Here is a 26706-nt window from a genome sequence, read left to right on the forward strand (position 1 = left end):
AACTTCTCCTACACTCTCTGAAATCCTGCTACCACCCAGCCCCCTTCTCAATCCATGCCTTCAACTTCCAGGTTACTGAGACAAATGCTACTCGAACATTGACAAGTACTAAGCCTTTCTACAGCCCAGCCACTCTTCTAGGCACTGGAGATATACCAGTGAACAAAAAGGCAGATGCCAGGCCCCGCTGGAGCTCACAGCTTAGCAGGGGAAGACAACGGAAACGATGCGGAGTAAGTTAAGTGCTGTGAAAAATGAGGAAAGCAGGGAAGGCTAAGTAAGGGTTCAAACTCACTGTTTTCTCATGTTCGCTGCCTACCATTCTTTTCACTTCCACAAAATGTGTCACTGTCCTCACTTAACCTCCCCTTATTTACTTATTTAGGAGATATTTAATGAGTGCCTATTTTGTGCCAGGCACTGGGTACACTGAGGAAAATAAACAGATATGGTTCCTATCCTTGGAGTTGCTAACGGAGCAAGAGATAGACACTATCTTTAGAAGGATTCCACAAATACATACTTACAAGCTGTGGTAAGCATGATCAAAGTAACACTGGGACAGAAGAATCTATTTTAGGTTAGGGACTCAGAGAAAGCTCCTTTGATGAAGTAACAATTAAGCTGATCCTGAAGAAGTGTTAGCCAGATGAAGAGTGTGTGCGCGCGCATGCGTGTGCCTGCCCACTTGCATGCGTGTGCTGTGCCTGCGAGCTCACTCCCACTAGCTGGACAGTGCATGGGAAAGTCCTGAAATGGGAAAGAGCCTCGTGCTTTCAAGGACCGAAGCAAGGCTGGTGAGGCTGGAGCTCAGTGCCTGAGGGTAGGGCCGTTGGAGGTGAGGCTGGAAAGGCCGCCACGGACTTGGTGAGGATGTTGGATTCCATCAATTGGCCAACGGCTGGGAGAGTGCTGGGGGCCGCCTGGTGGAAGGCTGCTCCATGTGGTCCTGTCCTGATTGCAGCACGTGGAGGGGTCTGAACCCTCCGGTTTCAGGGAGAAGTTCTCTGGGGACAGACGCCTCAGATTGAAAACTCATGGGGAGTCAAACTGCTGCAACCATCACTGGCTGTTTAAACTCAACAAGCGGGTGACCTTGATCAAGAACCTGCCGGTGCAGGCTCTAGAGCCAGGTGACCCTGTCTGACACCACCTTCACGGTTAAGGGAAACAACAGGGGAGCCACGGCCCACAGCAGCAGCTCCCACCTTGTTCTGTTCTACAAGTGACGCAGGCACACACTTGGGAGGAGGAGTTGCACCTTACATTCCTCACCAGGGACTTAAGAGGGCAGGGGAGCATGGGGTGCCCAGGCACTGAGGCGTTTCCATCTTATTTCCTTACCCAAGTCATACTACCAAGACATTCTTCTCTTTAAAAATTTACTTGGAAATATTTAAGATGTATCAAAAGGCATAAAGAGCAAATAGTCAACAACCCCCCATGAACCCAATCCCCAGCTTAAGAAACAAATGTCACCAATTCCACCAAAGCCCTGCCTCCCCTTCCCTGACTGTACACTCCAGCTTCGCCCAGAGATACTCGCCATGCACAGTTTGGGTTTATTGTCATTCCCACACACTCCTCTTGAGATGCAGTGTAGTGGCTACGAGGATGGACTCGGGGTTTAAACCTCAGCTCTGCCAGTTACTGACTGGTGACCCTGGGTAAGTCACTTAACCTCTCCGTCCCTCAGGGGGATAAAATGAGGGTAACAATACCTTACTGAAAGGGTTCTCTGAGGAATGAACGTTAATATATGCAAAGAATGGTTCAGAACAGTGCCTGGCACACAGTAAGTGCAATGTGTTCATATCATGTTAGAGAAAAAATCCACGGACGCTTGTGAAAGATGGTAAGGTAGATCTGAATCAGGACCACAGTGACGGGTATAAGGACACTGTGATGGGGCCTGCAGTGGGGGAGAGAGATTGGGCCCAACTCTGAATATAGTGTGGGCAAGTGTGAATTCACAGCCAAGGAGCAGGGTGGGGGCAGTGGATGGAAAACTACAACGAGGAAACCTCAGGGGTGAGGGAGAGTCCTGCTGCCTACAGGCCAGGGCGGCCAGACACCGCCTCAGGGAGGTGGAGGACGAGGACCCTGAGCAGATACCGAGGGAGGTGAGACAGCAGGGTGGGGTGGGGTAGTGCTGGTTACACTGACGTAGTAAGTTCTTCCTAAAACTGGATTTTACAAGGTAGTGCACAGAAAGGCCCAGGAAAAGGTCCAGGAGCCTGACTCAAGTTTGGTCAACCAAAGAATCTTTGTTAGTTATAATCCTCCTCCTCTTCTCAGAAGCAAAGGGAAATATTTTAGGCTGATTTAAAAGAAAGAAGTCACATGAAATGAATGGTAGATAAGGAAATAAAGAAGGGAAGAAGGTAGGCAGAGACGTGAAGAAGTCACCGTGGGAACTTAGGAGAGAGGAGGACAACTGTACTCAGGATTGGAGGGTTAGCTCTCTAGGTCTGGCCCTAAACCACCCCCCTTAATTTGGGTCTCACCTTTCCACTGTTTGGAAAGTGCTAAGCACTATATAAATGTGAATGAACAGCCATCCCATAATTTTTAAAAATGTTACAGAGCAGGAGTCAACCTTGTCTCCCCTCCCCCAACATGCACATCAGTGCAGGACTGGCAGCGCCTGGGTCGTAGCTATGGCTCAGGCCCCCAGCAGAGGCGCACGCGTGCAGTCTGGCAGGCAGTGACCTGGCTGCTCTCTGTCTACTACACCAGCTCCAAGTGTAAGCAGAACCCTGGAGATGGTGGAAGTTTCTGCTCAAGGTCCCAGTGCACAATCACTGCCTTGGTGGCGATGAGAGACATCACTGGTGGCAACTTCTTGAGTCACTGCTGGGCTGCAGCAGTGACACTGTGCTCTTGAAGTCAACAGTGCCAGTGGAGCCTCCAACTCTCTCCCAGGGAGCAGCTCTTGGGGAGGATGTCTTAGGGAATCATTTCTGGAGGCCCAGCCTAGTGCACGCTCCCTTCCCCTGGCCTCACAATGATTTTATAAGCACTCAATTCCCTGTACTTAAACTCATTTCTGCTTAAAACAGCTAGAGTCGTTTCTGTACTCTTCAACTGAACTCTGGTTAAGAGCACAAATTTTTTTAGCAAGTAGTACACTTGAATCTTGCATCCACTCGGCAACATCACAGTATATGGTATGAGCTAGATACTCATCAACTTTCCTTTCAACGGTATTTACTCTAATGGGACTTATTTATATTCACTCTCAATTAAAATCTCTTGGGCTATGACCATTAGCCTAAAGAATACTGACAAGTAGGCATGCAACAGATTGGAGAGGTAGATTTTAAAAGTAACTTTTTATAGGTAAATGCTAACCTAGAGGGACATTTTTTTTTTTAAGATTTTATTTTTTTCCTTTTTCTCCCCAAAGCCCCCAGTACATAGTTGTATATTCTTCATTGTGGGTCCTTCTAGTTGTGGCATGTGGGACGCTGCCTCAGCGTGGTTTGATGAGCAGTGCCATGTCCGTGCCCAGGATTTGAACCAACGAAACACTGGGCCGCCTGCAGCGGAGCGTGCGAACTTAACCACTCGGCCACGGCGCCAGCCCCTAGAGGGACATTTTAACACATCTTATTTCTGAAATTGGGAAGAATCTTACAATTGGTGTATAAATTTAATATGGTTTCCTCATTCACTCTCCAACGCCATCAATAAGACATTATTAAATCAATACTATGTCTTATAACTGACGGCATCTTAGAACTTAAAAAAAAGTTTTCGTATGATAAAGCATACAATTTCTCTTATGCATAGATACTACAAAATGACAAAAAAGGGGAAAATATTCAAATATCATCCATTAATTCTAGGTATTTCAGAATATATACTCAAAGACAGAGTTTCTTAAAATTTTAAATTCACCCAAATATATGACTGACTGTTTGCAAATGTGACTTTGAAAGAGAAGTATTCTCCCCTGCTAAAATAATCAGTGATTTCAAATAATATTTTCATTATTACAATTTCTTCTGCAACCTATACAGCAACAAACACTGTAGTGAGAGGGTCCCTTAGAATAATGAGATGCAAGGAGAAGGCAGCTTTGAGCATCGAGGGTCCATCTGCTGTGTTTATCGGCAGTCCCAGTTGGGTACAAAGTGATGGCCTTCTGTTTGTTCTGCTGACGGTTTCTGGCTGATCTGTCACCACGGCAACTTTTGGAGCCCAACTCAAAATGAGCACAAACTCATTAACTACTAACTATATTAACTTAGTGTCTGTTGCTAATGAGAAATGCTGTTTAGAGATATTTTCTTTTCTAACATACTACAGTTACTTCTCTAAAAGGTATTAAATTAAATGCCACTCAATATATCAGACTGGATAATATAAACGTTAAAGTAAAATTACTTTAATAATAACTACTAATAATACGAATAATTTCATTAAAAGGTTACTTTGTGGGGCTGGCCCCGTGGCCGAGTGGTTGAGTTCGTACTCTCCGCTGCAGGTGGCCCAGTGTTTCGTTGGTTTGAATCCTGGGCGTGGACATGGCACTGCTCATCAAACCACGCTGAGGTAGCGTCCCACATGCCACAACTAGAAGGACCCACAACAAAGAATATACAACTATGTACCGGGGGGCTTTGGGGAGAAAAAGGAAAAAATAAAATCTTTTTTTAAAAAAAAAAGGTTACTTTGTTTTGGTCCTTTGATTCTTCTACTTTAAGAAAATATACTATTTACCTTACAGGCAAATGCTTCTAAGCTCTTTTAAACAATAGCTGGCTGATTTAGAAGATTAAAATAGAGGGGCTGGCCCCGTGGTTGAGTGGTTAAGTTCACGCACTCTGCTTCGGCAACCGGGGGTCTGCAGGTTCGGATTCTGGGGGCAGACCGACATACCACTCATTAGGCCATGCCGTGGTGGCATCCCACATAGAACTAGAATGACCTACAACTAGAATACACAACTATGTACTGGGGCTTTGGGAAGGGAATAAAAAACGAGGAAGATCGGCAATAAATGTTAGCTCAAGACCAATCTTCCTTACCAAGAAAAAAAAGAAGAAAAAAATAGTTTAAAAAAGGGGGAAAAATTTGATAAGAGCATATGTTAAAGCCAAGTAACGAATACAGCATTAATATATATCGGCTTTTTTATAACCTTTTCAATATGTAACATCAGCTGAAATACTCCTCAAAAGAGGCAACACACACTGGACAGACATGAGGGTAAAGGAAGTCCACCGAGTCCACTGCTTTCAGCTCCCTCACCTCCATCCTGACCGCGTCCCTTTCCCGGCTGAATCATGCTGAACTGAACAAGCTCTCGAGAAACAGCAAACCCTAACCTCATGAAACAGACGGCTTCAGTGCAAGTGTGCCCACAGGTCTCTTCTCAGGACATGCGCACTGCCTTCTGCACCAGGACTCTGTGTGAGTTTTCTTTAATAAGTTAATAAAGTGTGGAAGAGCAATAATCCTGGGATGTTTTTCCCCAAAAAGTGCAGAATCCTTCAACCTGCCAGGAGAGGGAGGCCGAGTTAAAGCACTGCGACATTTAGTCGGAGAAGGCGGCGGGGGGGAGGAAAAATGGCCATGCGGCAAACTGAAAAGCCTTATTGCTCGAGGAAAAGAACATTCCTCCTCTATGATGCCTGCCCCCATCCACCTTTAGCCTCATCTCACACTACTGTCCCCTCTGCTGACTACTCATCTGCTAAGCCAACGTCCTGTTTGTTTAGGTTCTGGAAAACAGCTAGCCAGCCTTTGCAAATGCTGTTCCCTCTGTACGTGGGAGCCCTTAGCCCTCTCTCTACTTTCCTGGGCCTAGTTACATTCTCTTCATCCTTCAAATCTCAATTCAAGCATCACTCGGGATGCCTTCCCTAAGCCAGCCTCATTCAGGTTCCTCTGCTCTATGCTCTCATTAAATGATGTTCCTTTCCTTCAGAGCAGCCATCTCAGTTAGTAATGACACATAGTGCACTCTGATGGCTGTTTATGTCCATTCCCCATAAGACTCTAAGCTCCACAAGAGTGAGAAGCATATCTATTTTTCAAATCTTTTTCTCCCCATAGCAAACAGCACAGTGCCAGGAAAATGGGAGGTGTTCAACAAATATCTTTGGGATCAAGTGGTCAGCCCTGGTAGACTATCTACCAGCATGACCCCTTCCTCTCCGCCCTCACTACTCACCTCAGTCTCTGGAGCCTGAACTGTGCAGTGGCAGTGGTCTAACTGTACCCACTGCCCCCAGCTCTCCCTCTCGCCAACTGTTTAATTCATCTTCAATGTGGCACGTTCAGTGATCTTTCTAAAACATAAATCTCATGATGTCACTCTCCCACTTAAAACTCTCCAATGGCTCCCTCTGGTCTAAAAGATCAAATCTAACATCCTTCAGATGGACTCGATATATGAGCTAGTCACCCTGCCCTCCACCTTTCTGGCTTCAACTCCTTTTTTTGGTAGGACAGACTGTCAAGAGTGCTCAGTTCTAATGGCCTAAGGGATGGCTCTGGGATGACTGGGATAGGCGTCCCTCCTTGTCCTTGTTCTCATGGCTACCTTAGGGGCCAGCTGGAAGCTCTAGAATGCACTTATCTCATTCTTAATCAGTATGTTCCTTTGCCCCACTTTTCTCACTTATTTTTAAAAACAGGTTATCGTTTCCTATAAACATACAAATATTGGATGAAAAGACGACCAAATGAAGGTAACTTAAATGCTTTCAGATAGAAGATGTCGGATAAATCACAGCATCCACAACATTTTATTGCATTCATCTGCTTATATATCCATTTACTTATATATCTAACTATTTCTATTAACATATCTTTTTGAGAACAGGGAACGTATCTCTGCTGTCAGGTAGGTATTTATTGTTTATTAAACTAATTAATGAACTACCTTGACAACTCTAGGTAGAAAAATGTGACTACCATTTAGTTCATTTATTAACACATTATTTGGTAGGTGTGCTAAAAGCTAGATAAAATGTGATCACAATTGAAAGTACATATTTTCTGAAATTACTATATTACAAGAAACTGCACGCATAAAAGGAAAGGGAAATGACTGAGGCATGCAGAAAACTAAGCAGCGATGAGACTTTCTGCCCAACTGTAGAGGCCAATTTAATATTAGAAACCAATCTGGAATAAGAAAGCAGTTAACTGGGGCCGGCCTGGTGGCGCAGCAGTCAAGTGCACACGTTCCTCTTTGGTGGTCTAGGGTTCACCGGTTCGGATCCCGGGTGCGGACACGGCACCGCTTGGCAAGCATGCTGTGGCAGGCGTCCCACGTATAAAGTAGAGGAAGATGGGCACGGATGTTAGCTCAGGGCCAGTCTTCCTCAGCAAAAAGAGGAGGACTGGCAGCAGTTAGCTCAGGGCTAATCTTCCTCAAAAAAAAAAAAAAAAAGCCAGCAGATAACTCAATAAAAAGTGGGAAAATATTTGAATAGATATTCACGAAAGAAGATACACAGCAGAAAAGCACATCAAAATAATGTTCAATCAGTAGCCATTAGGGAAATACAAATCAAAACCACAACGAAACACCATCACACACTTTTGGAATGGCTAAAACGACGCAGGCTGACTTTCCAAGTGCTAGTGAGGATGTAGAACTGAAATGGTACACCACTTCGGAAAAGTTTTGCAGTTTCTTGAAAAGTTAAACATACATCTATCATGAGATCCAGCCACTCTACTCCTACACGTTCACCAAAGAAAAATGAAAGTATATATCCATATAGAGACTTGTATATGAATGTTTGTAGAAGCTTTATTCATGAGAGCTAAAAACTCAAGTGTCCATGAACAGCTGAAGGGGAAAACGAACTGTGATAAATCCAAAGAAACGCCGCTCTGCAACAAAAGGAATGAACTACGGACACATGCGACAGCAGGAAGGAATCTCCAAAGTGTGAGGCTGACTGGAAGGAGCCGAGAGCATATACTGTGTGATTCCGTTTATCAAACAGTCTAGAAGAGAGAGACTTCTGTCCAGACAGAAAGCAATCAGCGCCTGCCTACAGGGCGCTGGGGGTGGGCGGGCAGGAGAGACGGGTGGAGAGGGGCCCAGGGACACCTTCAGGGACGACGATGTCACCTTGATTGCAGGGATGCTTTCACAGGTGTGCACATGCCAAAACTCACTAAAGTGTTCTTTTCAGATACGTGTGGTTTGCTGTATGTCAACTATAACTCAAGAAAGCTGTTAAATAAAACAAAGAAAAGAAAGCAACCTGGGTAAATAAGTCATTTCTCAGAAAGCAGACTGGCAGCTTCCTTTAGAGCTAGAAACTGTCACTTTCTCTAAACTTGGAAACCGCTTTCACGTTTAATGTTTTAGTGAAAAGTTATGTTAACTGGAGATGTAGATTTCCTTCCCTTCATCTGAGCATTACTGGAAGGGCCCTCAAGAGGATGCTGTGAAAGGGGCTTGTGACCAAGAAGCAGTGCCCTGCTGCCCTGTTATCACTGGGTTTATCTCCTTTCTTCTAAAATGTGATCAAGAGCTTCTCTCTCTATATGTACCTACTTCCCTCCACCCCATTAAGTTTTCATCCTTTTAAACTGCCTATATACTAGGGGGAAAATACCACTTCTTAATACTCTTTCCTTTGTTCCCATGAAAAAAAAAAATTAATGCATTTATTATATCTTCGTTCCCCTAGGGATTTAACAGTAAAATTAAATAATTACTTTAAATAAAGAGCAACATGGCCAAAGAAAGACACATCTAATATTTAAAATCCTGTAAGATACCATCCCATAAAGATCCCTCATGTAATAAATCTCTTAGGAATTTCTTTCATCCTTATTTGAAAAGACCGTAAGTTACTTCATAAAATGAATGGTTATACTGATAATAGATACATAATATCTATGTCTCCTTCATATGATAGCAGAAAAAAATACATAATTGGCAACCAGAAGATAAGGGTTCTAGTTCTTGTTCTGCCAAACGAGCTGTCAAAACTTATACAATTCACTTAATCTCTTTGAATCTCATTTCCTATCCAACGTAGGAATTGGATAAACTCTAAGGATCCTTCAAGCTCTAAGATTTTATTAATTTTGTAGACAGGCAAATAAATTGAGACATTTTATAAAATATATTGTGCTGAGGGGCTGGCCCCGTGGCCGAGTGGTTAAGTTCGCGCGCTCCGCTGCAGGCGGCCCAGTGTTTCGTTGGTTCGAATCCTGGGTGCGGACATGGCACTGCTCATTAAACCACGCTGAGGCAGCGTCCCACATGCCACAAATAGAAGGACCCACAACAAAGAATATACAACTATGTACTGGGGGGCTTTGGGGAGAAAAAGTAAAAAATAAAATCTTTAAAAAAAAAAAATATTGTGCTGAGCATACTGGTTAGACTCTTATCCACTGCTTTTAAGAGCAACACGCACTGAATATAATATTTGCTTTGGTTATGTGGATATGAACACGAACACTCATACATTTAAGGAATCCGGCCAATTTTATTACACAAGGTAACTCAAGAAACCACAGATCTGATGCTTCATAAAGACTAACTGTTGATTACTGTGTTGAGACCCCCGAAAGACTGAATGAACAGCAATCAGCTGCCTCAGCTGAACAGAAGTGCCACGGAGCCAGAGAAGTGCAGCACTGCGGGTTCCCATTCTGTCTGTTTTACCTCTCTCTGACTCTGACATGGGGAGGGTATGCTTTCAAACTCAATTCTCACTACTTCTCATTCATGCTGAGAAAACGCTTTGAAACTCTATGTTTAGAATGAGCCTTAATGACAGTATGGCACAGTGTATATAATTTGTGATCCCCAAACCCTTATCACTCAATGTAAGGCTACTGAAAGAACATGCTTTCAATTTATTTACATTAACAAAAGCACATAAAGGTTTTCTTAAAATTAACAATTACAAACTGAATGCAAGGCAAAGCTGAATATCTGACTGCAAAACTTATAATCCTTTCAGGCAAGATTAGGAGACTAATTAAAATGTATGAATTTATAAAAGTATATCATTCAAAACCACAAATCATCAATCATATGGAGTTTGAGCCACATTGGGTCATCAAGATATTTGCTTTCATATATGATATAATTAACTTTGAGTCTTTTGTATGAAAACGTATCTTCCTATTTTATGAACTTTAGAAAAATCTGGCTAAAACCAGTGAATTAAATTCACTTCACATTAATGAATATTATTAATAGTTCATCTTAAAAAAATCCATTAAATCCATGAAAAAACTCAGAAGACAATACAGAGAATTTAGGCTCATAAAGCCATCACATCACATAGAAAGCTATTATTATCTGTGCCCAAATTAAGGGCAGCGCCCAAAATAAAGAACAGAAATTACTGCTTACCGAAGTAGAACCCCTGGTAAAGCGTCCGGCACTTAGACACTAGTTACTGTACCGCAGGGAGACGACACACAAGGTAATGGTGTTCCATAGCAGGATCGTGGCTGACTCCCCTCCCCAACTATGAGAGCATCCAGGGCCTCTTGAAGGCATCACAGGTAACTGTGTTCAGTTGGCTCTTCATCACCAAGGCAAAGACAATGTTCAGCAGAATTTACAAAGTATTATTTTGTTTGAAAATAGGCTCATAGAGAGGTTTTCAAATTGCTTAGTGCAGCTCCTCAAGGGGCAGCCGACGGGGGAGTACTCACTGGGGAAGCAGCAGAGAGGCCATATAAAATATACCTTTATGTGTATATACTCATAAAGAGATGCAGTCAAGGATGGCCAACAAAATGTTTACTGGTGATACCTCAGAACGGAGAGATTTCACGTGAATTTAACTTTTCTTTAGACAATGCTCAAACCATTTTCAATAAGAACATATTATATTTTTTCATTGTAAGAGGAAAAATAAGGAAGAGGTGACTGTGACAACAACTACCCAAGACCAGAAGGCAGTGAAGGAGAAGGATTCCAGGCATATGCCCATGTTCAGACTCCGGCAGAGGCAGAGCTCAAGCCCATTGCAGGATCCGCATGGTCGGGGGACAGGAAGAGGAGGAAACTGGTGAAAGGCAAGAACGAGTCCACTACTTGAATGGAAACCTTCAGAGCTGAACCAGAGTGTCTCTCCTGGCTGCAGAGAAAGCGTGGTCCCCACCTGACACCAGGGCAGGGCATAAATGTCGGCAGCACAGTGTTTCAAGAAAGCTTAGTCACTTGGCCTGTATCTTAAAACAAGAAGAAAATGACCTCAACCAAGAAATCACAAGTCAGGATTTTAAAAAACAGTCAGAAACAAAATTTTATTTTATTTGTAAATTTTGTAAAGCAGACTTTCTAGAAACCTAGTTTTCAGATGGGGTAGGAGGAGAGGAGAAGCATGCCATATATTAGACTAAGCTCATCAAAAAAGACAAATTTCTAGCGAGATTCAGTTCTGCATTAGTCTTTTAAATGAAGATTCATAGTTCAACAGTTATAGCCAGCTATAAAAAACTTTTTAAGCATAATTAATGCTATAATGAAGACTGACCTACCAAGAATGGATTAGGCTACTCTCTAGGAGAAAGCAGAAAGGTATAATATATATATGTATATGCAGTATATTCTAAAGAGTTCTCTGAAAATGTTAAACGTAAATCAAAATTTAAAGAGGCTAAGTTTCAGGTACTGAGATTAAGTCAAATATAATGTTAAATAATGGAGGCACTGCTTTACTAATGCTACCACTATTGAGCAGTGTGTAATACTGCAGAGCAAGTATATTACTCATTGATTTGGTCTAGTTTGAGCTAATTATCAAAATAAAATCAATTCAAACTTCTTTCTACCATGTTAATTGACTCAGTGATATTATATAATCTAATTTATGACTGTAGCCTCTCTCATGAGAGTATTCAACTCTTGACTCACTCAAATTGCTAAACTCTTTCCTAGAGAGCAGGGTTCTCCGGCTCCTGTTGATTGTGGAGTGGGTTGTCACATCTGGCCAGGAAGCATGACCCGGCTCTGGAGTCAGAGGCAAGGTTGAACCAAGTTCTGCCACTCTCACTAGCTCTGTGACCTTGTCTAAGTTAGCACACCTCTCTGAAAATCCCCTGTTCTGTTCTGAAACACGGTAGGCACTGAGACACAGCGATGCTTGATAAAGGTCTACTGTGTGACTCTCCTGGCACTGTAAGTGCAGAAAGGTTCCGAGCACATCAGCCTGCTACTCCCCAGCTGTGTAGCCTTGGGGGCACTCAACAAACTTGCACAGCTTCAGCTTACTCGTGTGTACACTGGAGACAACGGCACCAACAATTAGAAGTAACAGATGTACAGGCTGAGGCCAGGGTCTGGCAGGAAAGCAGTCTCTAAGTGAGGGCGCTGACTCAGGCTCCGACCCTGCACACAGGGCTGGGAGCGGGGGCTGTATGGGTGAGCAAGGCCAAGGGAGCCCCTAGCAGACTAGGGCAGGGCACATAATTAAAACACAGAGCGTTGGAAAAGTAAATCTATGTTGCATGTGAGCACTAATGCTGCTCCTACAATATATCTCACACGTTCAGGCCAGCCTGTGTTACGTAAAACACGTGTCCACCCAGAAACGGAGAACCACCGTCTTGCAGGCAGTTAATTTTGATGTAACCAGTAATAATAGAGAGTCTGAGAAAAATTTAAACCTTGATGCTGCTAATATTCACTAATGAATTATCTAGCAACACTGTGAGATTCTAATTCAGAAAGCATTTTTTTGTTTAGAGGACATTAACAGTCATCATTATGATCTGTTCTGAGGCTAGTTATAGTCAGTACAGTCACTGACAAATTGTACCCAAAGGAGTAGGATTTTAGAGAAGATAAAAGAAGATAAAAACCCAGGAGAGTTTGGAGTCAGAAATGAAAATACTCATCAGAAGAGTAACAGAAAATAGTAACTCCGCGTAAGGTGTCAGGACAATGTAATTCATGATCTCTATAGAGTCATAAGCAATTTGCTACTATTTGAAGAGAAAACAATTACAATGACAACAGAATATACCTGGTATTGAATCAGGTTGTAAAAGCTCCTCAAAATGTTAAATGAAAAAGGAAATAGAGGAGTCAGAACAATAATTCTGTACTTTTGAAGGACAATTATAAGGAACCATTGTTTCTTATTCAAGGTCATAAATTCAAATACAACTACAACCACAACCTTTTGAACCCTTCTGGAAGGTTTGATGTAAACGCACACTGCTTCTGAGAGAGTAAGAGGGAAGAATGTCCTTTCTGAAAACTATGCTGCCTTTTAATATTCATTTCATACAAAATTCATCCCTTCATGTGACTCTGGTGTAGTGGCTCTGAGGCCTACTGCACGGGGGTCAGGAGCCCGGGCTCCCTCAAGTCCCACCCTTACCACTAACTGCTAGACCGAGAGCGAGCCACCCAGCTCATATGACCGGCTTCAGTTTCTTCACTGTAAACTAACACCTGCCCTGCTCAGTTATGAAGTTCAAAGGAGATAACACACAGAAACTTTACTTTGAAAACTATAAAATGTCAAGTAAGAGTATTAGTCGTGGTGCTGCCTGAGACAACACTCTCACGGAAATCTTTACATTGCATGCATCTGCATGTACAATTTGTGTACATGTGATGGTCCAACAGAAATAAAAACTTAAAAATAATAACAATTAATTATAGGCAACGTCTACTGAGCACCAAGGCACTGAGCCCTTTTCATGCATGATCTCGCTGAGTCTTCACAACAGCTCATGAGGTGGGAACCATTCATTCATTCCCTCCCTCATTTTAAATACGAGATACCTGAGGCCTAAAGAAGCGAAGTAACTTGCCCCAAATCAAAGAGAGCTGGTGTACGCGACTCCTGAGTGTGTGCTCTTCACCACCGAACAGCCCCAACCATGTAAGCATAAAATGAAGAGGCTCGGAGTGCTGCTTCCATTTTGTTCATTCGCCAGCAAATCAAAGGCATGCCTAAGTTACCGTGAGAACTACATGTGTTTCCACCAACACCCATTAAGTCAATAATAAGCAAATTCTGGACTTGGAGAATAAAAAAGAAATCTCTTACACGTTAAAAAGCAAAGAGGGAATACAGAAAGAATATACTTCTTTTTATTATAAATAGTTGGCAAAGACAAATTGGAAGTTTTTAAAAAATTCAGTATCTTTTGGTTGTTCTTATTAATTGGATCAACTTCATCGGTTTAATCCTTGTTTAGTGGAAATCAAACCAAAGGAAAATTATAAAGTATCGTTTAGAAAGCTAATATAACATTCTTTAGGCATTTCAGACTAAGCAAGTGTCAATGAGATGCAGATGTAAAACCAGTGATAAATGAAGAATTTCACACTGAATAATAAAAAGTAAATTCCAAGGCGGGTTGGATTCTTTGTTTTTAACATTAATTTTTTAAAAAGTCATCTTCATCATAAAAAGTTTGGTACTGCCATAAAATGTACCCCCCCCATAAAATAAACTTACCTTTGGTTTTTTGATCAGCAGCCTGAAAAAAAAAATCAGAAACTCTTTAGGAATAATAATGTGTAGAATGTACACATCTATGAAAGTTTATAAGCAGACTTTTAATATTGAAAATTTTAAAAATAAATTTTTGCCCAGTTACTTTATTAAAATTCATTACCGGGAAAAATGTACAACTGTCTACATGCTATCGATTATATGACATTATTGATCTAAAGGCAAAAAAATCTATGTGGAAGTTCATTTAAGCTCTATATTTTATTATAGTCTAAAAGGTATTAGAGTTTAAACTACAAGATATATTAAACTAGGCAAGAACAAAAACAAATGGCATAAGTTGGTACATTAAATGCCACCAAGTCCAAGCATGACTATAAGACTTACAGTAGGACTTAACGTTTTCATATTTACCGACAGGATTTATAAAAGAAAATTTGCCAAAGCTGCAAAAATTATTTCCAGCTTTTCTAATAAAATCAGTTAAGTGGTCCTTTCCTCACTTCTTACACATGGTTGTTCTGAACAATTCATTTTAAGTAGAACAGCATGGACATTCTTTACCACCACCAACTAAAATCAAACTTCTTTAAAACACGGCTCTAACATTTCCAGTTCCTTGAGAAAGACATCTTGTGGCTGTCACCCTGTATTTATTTCACCAGTACAATATCTATTTTTTGCTGATTATAGATTTAGCATATTGATTTTTAAAAGCAATAAAACAAAACTTTGTAATGTAATGGCTATGATGATGCAAATGAGACACATAATGATTATAAAGACAATGACATAGTAACTCTAGCCAAACCTTTTTCTGAGCACCTTCCTTCTTTTTCTTTTCTTCCTGCTTTTTCTTTTTCTTTTCTTCCATCAAACGTTCCTCTTTTTGTGTTTCTTGTTCTTTCTCCCTATTAAATATAAAGAAAAGTAGTATTAGTATAATGTCCATTTTAAATCAAAAAACGAAAGAGCATTAGCTGCAGAAAATTTTAAGTCAAAGTTTCACACAGGCACAAAGAAGGACACTTCAGAACAGAGGTGTTAGGACAGACATTCGCCCCACCACGGGCCACATCTCTCCAGGACCACAGCAAGCGGCCCCGATTTCTTTAGGTTCAGTTGGACCTTTGTTCGGTCCACACGTGCTGAGCACCAACCTTCTATTAGACGATGTATTAGGACATAAGAGTAGAAAACAGAGTGAGATGCAGTTCCCTCAGTCCAGCCCCAGAGCAGCACTTCTCAGTGTTGCCACAGGGACCACAATCCTCAGAATCACTGGGGGTGCCTATCAAAAATATAGATTCCTGGGTTCCACCCACACCCAACCAAATTAGAATCTTTGGAGGTGATTCTTATGCACACTATAATTACGTGATTGTTTGAAAAACCAATAGCTTTTAAACAGAGATTCCTACAGAGCATGGTGCGCTACTCTAAGGCCAGACCGGAACACAGCACAGAGCAGCTCCACTTGGAAGAGGCGGGCAGCCTCTGAGTCAGGCGGAACTGCTGCAAAAGTGTCGGCTGGCACGGGGTGGCATGTCAGTTATCAACCCATTGCCTGTCAGCTTCAAATTCACTCTTTAACACCTGCTCTACAATAACGTACAGACCTCCTTCAAGCATTTCTCCTTTCCAGTGAGCACGATGCAGAGCTTTCTCAGGAAAGGGTCCTAGAGGGACAGGGTAGCAGAAAGGCACTCTCCCACTATTTATGGCTGCTGTGGGGTGGGGTCAACATGTGGCTGTGACGACATCAGTGAGGACCTCAGTCACGGGCCCAGAAAGGGCGGCCCCTCAGCAACACTGCAGCTCTGGCAAGGTCTAGTGTCATCACCTATGACCCTTTCAACACAGACACTGTGCTCCAGGCCTGCCTCTTGCCCCCCCTTCGCACTAGTCTCTCATGGTTCTCCCAATGACACGGCCCTCCTGACCGGGACGCTGTGTGCTCCACGCTACTGCACTGATAGCCCCACTTCTCTGCACACTTGCATGCCTGGCCATCAGCTGCAGCTTGCCACCAGGAGGGCTGCCACCAGGGCTCCACCTTCTGTGTGCCCACGTGACTGGCTACTGGCTGCGGCTTTCCTGGGCTGGGCCATGCTCTGGAGGAGTCTTCCTGCTGCCTAGCAACTGCAGACCAGCTGACCTGGGCAAACCAGGGAGTTGTTCTGCCATCCAGTGGGCTGCAACAACACTTTCTTCACTGAGTCTGAACCCCAACCTTGAGGAGAGGAGCCCTCTTCCAGTCAGTCCTTCCTCGGGGACTCTCTCTCAGCCTAGGTCCATACGGTTTTCTACAGATACTCTTTTATCAGAATTTAATTAGCGTTTATAATAAACTTTCCCTGTTTATATCACCACGTGGTTTCTATCTTCTGATTGGGCCCAGACTGATACAAGTGGGATGGAGGATTTAACAGACTAAGCAGAAGGAACAACAGGCAGAAAAGCCTCACCAAAACATCACCATCCAACCAGTAATGCTGTTTTTGAATTAGTAATTTTGGAGTTTGATTTTAATTTGTAAATATGTTTTATATACAACTGCATGCAAAAGGAATTTCACGCTATGGTCAGTTTGTACATATTTAAATACTACCATCATAAAAATTAATTTTTTTTTTTTTGAGGAACATTAGCCCTGAGCTAACTGCTGCCAATCCTCCTCTTTTGGCTGAGGAAGACTGGCCCTGAGCTAATATCCATGCCCATCTTCCTCTACTTTATATATGGGACGCCTACCACAGCATGGCTTTTGCCAAGCAGTGCCATATCTGCACCCGGGATCTGAACTGGCAAACCCCGGGCAGCCGAGAAGCAGAACATGCAAATGTAACCACTGCGCCACCGGGCCGGCCCCCCAGCATAAAAATAATTTAAATCAACACGGTGTCATGGGGTACGTAGAGAATATTCTTCCTTTAAAACAGTAGTTCTCAATCTTGGCTGCTTATCAGAATTACCTGGGACACTTTAAAAACTGCCAGCGCCAAGGCTGCAATCCTTTTCAGTGAAATCTCTGGAAACTCAGACATCAGAAGTTTTTAAAGCTTCCAGATGACTCCAATGTTCAGCCAAAGTTGAGAACCTGGTTTTAAAGAAGGTCAGTACATTTATAAAGTTTGGGAAATGGCTATTTTTCATTATCTTAGATGATGCTTTCCAGGAATATTTTTACGTTGAAAGGTGCATAGACACTGGGAAATCTGCATTTAAAGATTCTGACAAGGTGCAGACGAGCCCTGTGGCTGACAAGCTGGTGCCACAATCACCATGCTGCTGGCACACATCCTCGGCAGAAGTGCACAAATACACCAGGAACACAGTGGTGGCCCCCTACTGTTAGACGTTCTTGATCAATAGCACAATGAAAGCCTTACATTATCTTCAGATAGTACACTTAAGAAAGTCAGCAAGTATGTCTGCATTTTTAAAAGGCACTCAATAGAAGATGCAATAAAAATGATTTTTGCTTAATTCTATTACTCTGAGAATTAAATTACTTACAGCCAGCTATTTGCCTAGCAGTACAGTTCAGGCTTTATTGTAACAGTAAAATAAAATGTTGTAAATAAAGCACCCATATAGCCACGAGATATCTTACACTTTCCTGTCTGATCGTGTTTATATGACAAAGCACAATTCAAATGTATGCTCTTTAATAAAATTTTATCTAACTTTTCCGTAACAGCAATTTCTTCTACCACTAACTCTCAGTGTACAATTTCTGCCATTCTTCTTTTTAAAAATCAACACTGAACCACATTTTTACTTTATATAGTAACACATGCTCATGGAAAAAAACATAAACAGTACAAAAGATACATAACAAAAAGTAAGATGACTTTTTTTCCAGTGCCCACAAGCCCTCTCCTTGGAGGTAACACGTTAAGTTTCTTGGATATCTCTTCTTTTTTCGCTGAGGAAGAGTCACTCTGAGCTAACATCTGTTGTCAATCTTCTTTTTGTATGTGAGCCACTGCCACAGCATGGCCACTGACAGACAAGTGGTGTAGGTCTGCACTCAGGCCGCTGAAGCAGAGCATGCTGAACTTAACCACTAGGCCACCAGGGCTGGCCCTCTTAGACATCTTTAAGAACATTCTCTATGTGACTCTACACTTATCTTTTTTTAAAAAAGTAACAAAGCATACTATTCACTCTCTTCTACAGTATTCTCTTTTCACTTAATTATATACTCTAATATATATATGGGGAGGAGAAGTACCTCCACATCTCTAAATAATATGCTTGGATTGCTATTTCCTGACTTATCAATTTGAGATATTAAAAATTTTTTAATTTTTTACACATTGCCTAAAGAATAATATTTATTAGAATATTTGGTAGCTCAAGTAAAACATACTTGGGGGAATTTCCAGAAGGCTCATTATTAAACTTTTTTTTTTTTATTGCAGTAACATTGGTTTATAACAATATATAAATTTCAGCTGTACATGGTAATATATTTTGAATTCTGTATAGATTACATCATGCTCAGCACCCAAAGACTAATTACAATCCATCACCACACACATGCACCTCATCATCCCTTTTGCCCTCCTCCCTCCCCGCTTCCCCTCTGGTAACCACTAATTCAATCTTTGTTGCTATGCATTTGTTTGTCGTTGTTTTTATCTTCTACTTACGAGTGAGATCATATGGTATTTGACTTTCTCCCTGCCTTATTTCACTTAGCATAATACCCTCAAGATCCACCCATGTTGTCGCAAATGGCCGGATTTCATCATTTCTTATGACTGAGTAGTACTGCATTGTGTATACAGACCACATCTTTATCCATTCGTCCTTTGATGGGCACCTCGGTTCTTCCAAGTCTTGGCTACTGTGAATAATGCTGCAATGAACATAGGGATGCAAGTATCTTTATGCATTTGTGTTTTCAAGTTCTTTGGATAAACACTCAGCAGTGGAACAGCTGGATCATATGGTAGATCTATTCTTAATTTTCTGAGGAAACTCCATACTGTTTTCCATAGTGGCTGCACCAGTTTGCACTCCCACCAGCAGTATATGAGAGTTCCCTTCTCTCCACATCCTCTCCAAAACATATTGTTTCCTGTCTTGTTAATTATAGCCATCCTGACGGGAGTGAGGTGATCTTTCATGATAGTTTTGATTTGCATTTCCCTAATAGTTAACAATGTTGAACATCTTTTCATGTGCCTGTTGGCCATGAGATATTAACAATTTAATTCTTATAGGGATAGATATGAATTTGGTTCTTACAGTACCACCATATTCCATCCTATCACTACTTTTAGTTCAATTGATAAATGGCATTTGCTTTATAAAGAATACGTAAACATTTGCTGCAGAGCTAAGTAGTAAACTGTGATTATATTGTACTTTTCATCTAATTCTTTTTCCTAAAGCCCTAGCTGTTTGTCTTTTCTTCTTGCACTATTTTCCTACAAAAATTCTGCTTTTTTTTTTTTTATATTCCCCACCTCCCCCAGTTGAAAACATGAGCCCTCTCTCCTGTTGCATTCTCAAATCTCCTTCCAGAGCTTTCAGGCTAGCTCACTCTGGGCTGGGAGCTCTCTCTGCTAGAGTTTTCTAATATCTTCTAGTTATTTTATTTAAAAAAATTTTCAGTTGTGGTAAAATACACATCAAGTTTACCATCGTAACCATTTTTATGTGTACAGTTCACAGTAATATTACATTCACATTGTTGTATAAGCAATCCCCAGAATTCTTCATCTTGCAAAACTGAAGCTCTGTCCCATTAAACAACTCCCCATCACCCCCTCTCCCCAGGCCCTGGCAACCACCATTCTATTTTCTGTTTCTATTAATCTGACTACTCTAAGTACCACATGGTGGTTTTGATTTGCATTTCCCTAATGATCAATGATATTGAGCATCTTTTCATGTGCTTGTTGGACATCTGTATATCTTTTTGAAGCCTATTATTCTTTATATTAAACTTCTGTCTGTATCACTGAGTCATTTCTATCAACCCAGACTGACACAGTGGAAAGGAGAAACTAACGGACTAAGCAGAAAGAACAACACATGCAAACTCAGCCAAACACTATCACCCATCCATTAATGTTGATCTGAATGTATTAACTCAGGCATCCTGTGCTTCCTCGTCTTCCTCCTTGAATTATGCCCTCAATTTGCTGGAAAACTTCCTCAAAAGTACCTTTTCAAGAAAGGGTGCAAGGAAGGGTAGTTTCTGGAGACCATGTGTGTCTAAAAATAGTTTTAGGCTCCCTCTTTGTTTCACTGATGACCTGGATGAGCATAGAATTCTAGGTTGAAAATCAACTTTGAAGGCACTGCGCCACTGTATTCTAGCATCCAGTACCTACTTGAGAAGTCTGATGTCATTTTGATTTTCAGTCCCTTTTAGGTTATTAAAGCCTCTCTTTATCCCTAGATTCTTAATCCTAGGGACTCTCAATCCTTGGGAATCTGAAATTCCATGATGATGTACCTTGGTGTCTTTATTATTTGTGTTTAGCATTTGGCTGATGCTTTCAATAGAGACATTTCTTTTAGCTCTCTATTCCATTTTTTTGTTTGTTTGGTTTGCTGAGGAAGATTTGCCCTAAACTAACATCTGTTGCCAATCTTCCCCTTTTTGTATGTGGGTCACCACCACAGCACGGCCACTGACAGACAAGTGGTGTAGGTCCACACTCATGAACCAAACCCAGACTGCTGAAGCAGAGTGCACCAAACTAGTGGTTAAACTAGGCCATCAGGGCTGGCCCCCTTCCATTTTCTAAACCACAACATACTGAACCTCTTGGATTAATCAGCTATAATTTATCTTTTATATTTTCTACTCTGTCATTTTTGTTGTTATTGTTCTCAATTTTTTGGGTGCTTGGCTTTACCTGGTCTTCCAATCCTTCTACTGAGTTTCTTATTCCATGATACTTACAATTTTTAATAACTTCCTCATTCTCCGGTTGCTCTTTTTCCATTACATTCTTATTTCATGGATGTAAAACCCTCTCTATTTTAGCTGAGGATGTTAATTAAGGTTTTCTGAAGTTCTTCTAGACTTTCTGCATTCTCTTTGTCTCCTCCCTGGATGCTTCTCCCCTTAGACTCTCTTTGATGTGAGAGTCTTTCCTCAAGTGCCTCGTAACCTCTGGCTGCCCATTCAGGCTTCAAAGTGAGGCACTGAAAAACCACTCAGCTTTGTGTGCACGGTCTGCACTTGTTTCATGATGGGCTGTGCTTGAGGGAGATCAGGTAGGGAGCTGACTCTTTTGCTAGAGCAGCTTCAAATGTCAAAACATGCAGCTTCTTCCCTCATTACCAGGGTGCTCCAGCCACAGTATCAGCTACGAGACTTCATCTCCCAGAACTGCTCCACTGCTGAAATTTCAGATGTTACTGTTCTGTGTTCTGACCATAATCTCCTATCCGCACTCCTATTTCATTGTACCTGTTCTTTATCTTCACTGAAACCTCCTATTTCTCGACTTCCATTTTCTTGCAAGCTATTTTCATCAGTTCCTTTCGAGAGAGCCTAAACCTTAAGACCAACTCACATGTTTACTAATTCAATCATTCAGGAACTATACAACTAACATATGCTATTTACTGTGACTAGCACCAGGGACAAAAAGAGGGATTGATTCATTTAACAACCATTTTCTGTACAATGGCATTATAAGTGCTCTGGGATTATAGCAGTGAACAAGGCAGAGTCCGTATCCTTTCAAGGATACTCACAAAAAATGAGGCAAACAAATGACCACTATTACAACAGCTATGTACAAAACGCAGGAAGAGAAGGAAGGATGAGGACCCAAGTCTACCTGAGTGACGCCCTCCCGCTCATGTTATCTTTCTGTTATGGTTAGGGGACCATATGTCCTGGTTTTTTTTGGTTTTTTTGTTTTTTTTTTGAGGAAGATTAGCCCTGAGCTAACTACTGCCAGTCCTCCTCTTTTTGCTGAGGAAGCTTGGTCCTGAGCTAACATCGTGCCCATCTTCCTCTACTTTATATGTGGGATGCCTAGCACAGCATGGCGTGCCAAGCGGTGCCATGTCCACACCCGGGATCCGAACCGGCAAACCCCAGGCCGCCGAGAAGCGGAACGTGTGAACTTAACCGCTGCGCCACCGGGCTGGCCCCCATATGTCCTGGTTTTAATGAACACTATATGCTTCCTTCTGTCCTCTGGGCTCTAAGGACCTTGGCGGCAGGACTGTCTTCTGCCTTTGTGGCCCCAAGAAAAGCCTGTCAAAACATTTCCGGTACTAATTTCTGGTCCATAATCTCAGCTAAGATTTATAGCGGAGAAAATCTTTGGTAAGTATACTTTCTTTCCAAAGGAAATTTTATTTTCTGAAATGATCAAGTAATATTTAAGTTTCTATTTACCTTTGAGGGCTAGTAAGAAGATTTATAAACGTAGGTTTGCAAAGTTTCTTGACCCACTGGAAGAGGAAAAAACTAATAGGTATTGACTGTACAGAGCCAGCAGTGTTTTTTCTACAGGAAGAAGTTGTGTGACGGACTTACAAGTCAAGCAGCAAAGAGAATAAAGAAAAGGGATGGCCAGGTTGGGAGAATTCCATTTTTTAATTTTACTTTCAACTTTTTCTTTTTAAAATTATATTTAAATACACATGATTTTAGAATACTTGTGGAAATGTAATTTTTTTTTCCAGTAAAACCTTTGCTTGTCTTGTTTCTCATTGGCTTGGACTCCCCTTACTCATTCTTTCTCCTCCCTCCAGATACCTATCAAAGGTCCACTCTCCTCCACCTCCCTTTCAGATAATCTATGTTAACCACCCAGTTCATGTCCTTCCATGTCTTTCTCCACGCTCATGTAATAATACAGAAACATACATACCTGTATAGTTTTACAAAGGATTTTATTTGATAATTGTTTTGTAAAACTGGGATCATCTTATATACATAAACTTTTTTGCACCTTGCTTTTCTCATTCACTGCGCGTGTGTGGGAGGGAATCTCTCTCCTCATCTCTTCCCCCAAATGAGAGCTCTAATCTATTATTGCTAATGGCTACATAACACATCATGGTATGAATGTTATCATATTCCATTTAATCATTTCTCTATTCAAACACATTCACTTCATTTCCAGTTTACTACCATTACAAATAACTCCAGCTTTCCTATCCAGCTTCTGCTAAAGAAAACAGCATTGCTCTGATTGGTGGTATAGCTCCTATTTCAGTAGTAGTGGAAACTAGGAGAAAATCAGATATGCAGCTCAACTTCAGATCAAGTCCAAAGGGCCAAACTGGACACAAATTACCTATACTTTTTATGGCAAGGCATACTCTAATGGGTCCCTACCATAATGACTTCTATTAGAAAGAAAATATTTTTAACAATCTGAGTTTTCAATATGTATGTTTCTTTTATTCTCAGATAGTTTAGCAATCACTGGATCAGGACGCTTTGGGTGGAGAAAGAAGCAATGCTCACATTTTAGAGGCAGCTAGAAGAAGGAAGGGTTGGGAAGTAGGAGACTCCCCATAAGTGGAGCCTCTACAGGCATCATCTCCGTGTTCCTAGTTAGACTATACATTTCCCCAGAGAAACAATGATTTTAAAGGCAAAATTATGTTGGCAGTCTGGGACTAGAATCACCCCATGCAAAACTATTCCAGGTAGAAAATCTTCCAAGTTTCAAGACTTTTTGTTAGTTGATTACTCCCCATATCTGCAAAAGAACAGGATTCAATAAAAGAAGGTGGGCCTGTTTCTGCCTTTGAGGTTTAGTTACCAGAAACTATAAACAGTTTTCATCCTAACTTGGTTTCACCTATAAGACACTGCATAGCCTATATTCTGAAATTACACTGGTTAGACTCCAATGCCATATCATTAAAATATTTACTAATTCATTGTGTGTGTGTGTGTGTGTGTTTTATGCCACAATTTAAAAAGTGTGGCTAATTCAATTAGAATTTCCTGGCAGTGTTTAGGTTAGGAAGGGCTGGTACAGTGTTATCAGACAAAATTAAAAAGGGGAGTGGAAAGAAGTGGCATCCTGTTCAGTTGTCACAGAAATATTTAAGGTTCTTAATTTTTCAACATGTCTTTGAAACTTGCTACATGCTGGAAATACTCACTAGATCCTTGTGAGCAGTAGGAGAAGGATGAGACATAAAACAGTCTTAGACCTCAAGGTCCACAGAATCTAAAAGGGAAGAGAAGGTAAAGTTTGAATTATCCTTAATACTGACAGGCTATGGAAATAAACAGAATAATGTCGTGGAGTTACAAGGACTGGGTTCTAAAGTAAAGGTCACCGTCACAGAGGAGGTCAGGAAGCTGTAGGCCTGAGCAGTGGACGGACTGCCCATGAGAACCATCACTAAGTCATTCAGCATGACACCAGGACTTGGGCTGGAAAACGGAACCACAGCTCTGATGACCAGAGCAGAGGGTGAAAGGATCAAAGGATCGTGTAGTTGATGGAGACTCTAAGGTCCCCAGATGTTCACACCTTTGTACAATCCCTCCCCTTGAGAGTAGGAGGGGCCCACGACTGGCTTCTCACCATTAGAATGCAGCCAAGGCAACGGGATGACTGCCATTGACTACACTGTAAAAGACTCCATCCTTCTAGTACATTGGCTTTAGGCTCCCTCTCGTGCTGGCTTTGAAGAAAGAGCTGCCATGAATCCTACTGCTTCAAGGAAATGTATTCAGCCAACAGCCTGAGTGAGCTTGGAAGCTCACCCTTCCCCAGTCAAACTCCCAGATGAAAACCCAGCCCTGGCCTTGACTGTATCCTGCAGCGGATCCAGCTAAGCCATGCCCACACTCCTGACCCACAGAAATTGTGAAATAATAGATGCGTATTGCTTTAGGCCACTAAGTTTGCGGTAATTTGTTGTACAGCACAGAAAACTAATGCAAGTAGTGATTTAAGACTTCTGGTGCTGGCCAAGATGAAGTAAGCCCACTATAGCCTCTCTCTGCCCTGATTACAACAAAAAAACTGATGAAGTACAGTATAAATACAAACATACAATTAATGAAAAGTACACAAAAGCAGGTGGGCTGAGGAGAGGAATCAAAACTGAGGAGGTGACTTGTACAGGGGTAAGTTTCTCGTTTTCCCCTCTTGCAGCTTGTCCATTGCTATTTTGACCAGTGGTGGGCCTAATAACAGAACTGTGCTGTGGCAGTGGGGGCAAAGGCAGCTAAAACAGAGAGAACCCCATCTTTCTCAACAGAGGATTAGGGAAAGGAGCTGCCGTGAGGCAGACAGTGCCAGGGGAATCCCCAGAGAGCAATCAGCTGGGGGAGACCCCCAAATTCTGTGTATGAACTTTCACAGTTCTGGGCTCACTCTTGAGTCATGCATGCATGGGGCAGACCCAAAACAGCAGTGCAAACGCTTTGAGAACTAAACTATGATTTCAACTACCCCTCTCCTCCCCAAGTCTCAGACTAACCCCTGCATGGCACACGTGTGGGCCAGGCCCAAAGCAGCAGAGCAAAGGTCTGGGAAATTGAACTGACTTTGGGACCACTGCCCAGAGAAGGTGAGACAGACTTTGTGGTCTGAACCCAACTGAGTTGACTGCCTGATAAAACAAAAACGAAACCAACATGCTCTGGGGGAGATTAATGGGACTCAAAGTGTACACAACATATTCAAAATGTCCAGGATAAAATCTAAAATTACTCCTCATACAAAGAACCAGGAAAATGTGGCCAACTGTCAAGACAAAAGACAAGAGACACCAACTTCCAGATGTCCCAGGTGTTGCGATTATCAGACAGACTTTAAAGCAATTATCATAAGTATGCTCCAGGAAGCAAATAAAGGTAAACATACTTAAAACAAATGGTAATATAGAATTTCACAGTAAAGAAACAGAAACTATAAAAACAGAACTAAATGGAAATTTTAGAATTGAAAAATAAAATATCTGAATCAAAACCTTCACTGGATGGGTTCAACAGAAGAATGGAGGATGGAGGAAAGAGCGTGCAAACTTGACGGAGCAACAGGAATCATCCACTCGGAAGAACAGACAGAAAAATGACTGGAGAAAAATGAACAGACACTCAGAGATCTATCAGATAATAATAAAAGCTCTAACATTCATGTCATTGGAATTCCAGAGGTAGAGGAGAAAGTGATGGTGAAGAAAAAAAATCTGAAGAAATAATGGTGGAAAACCTCCCAAATTTGGTGACATATATAAATTTACAGATTCAAAAAGCTCTAGGAACTCCAAACAGGATAAACTCAAAGAAAAC

General features: G+C 41.6%; 1 protein-coding gene across 1 annotated transcript in view; it reads right to left on the reverse strand.

Annotated features, from left to right (window-relative positions):
- The window catches only part of TNRC6C (trinucleotide repeat containing adaptor 6C), a 141419-nt gene that overhangs the window by 83790 nt on the left and 30923 nt on the right, over positions 1 to 26706 (reverse strand). The window contains 4 exon segments of the mRNA XM_070559819.1: positions 14439 to 14460; positions 15247 to 15346; positions 19237 to 19305; positions 24558 to 24625. Of these exon segments, the coding sequence (XP_070415920.1) occupies positions 14439 to 14460; positions 15247 to 15346; positions 19237 to 19241 (127 nt within the window). The 5' untranslated portion in view covers positions 19242 to 19305; positions 24558 to 24625.

This window comes from Equus przewalskii, chromosome 10 (genome assembly GCF_037783145.1).
Source record: "Equus przewalskii isolate Varuska chromosome 10, EquPr2, whole genome shotgun sequence".
Lineage (NCBI taxonomy): Eukaryota > Metazoa > Chordata > Mammalia > Perissodactyla > Equidae > Equus > Equus przewalskii.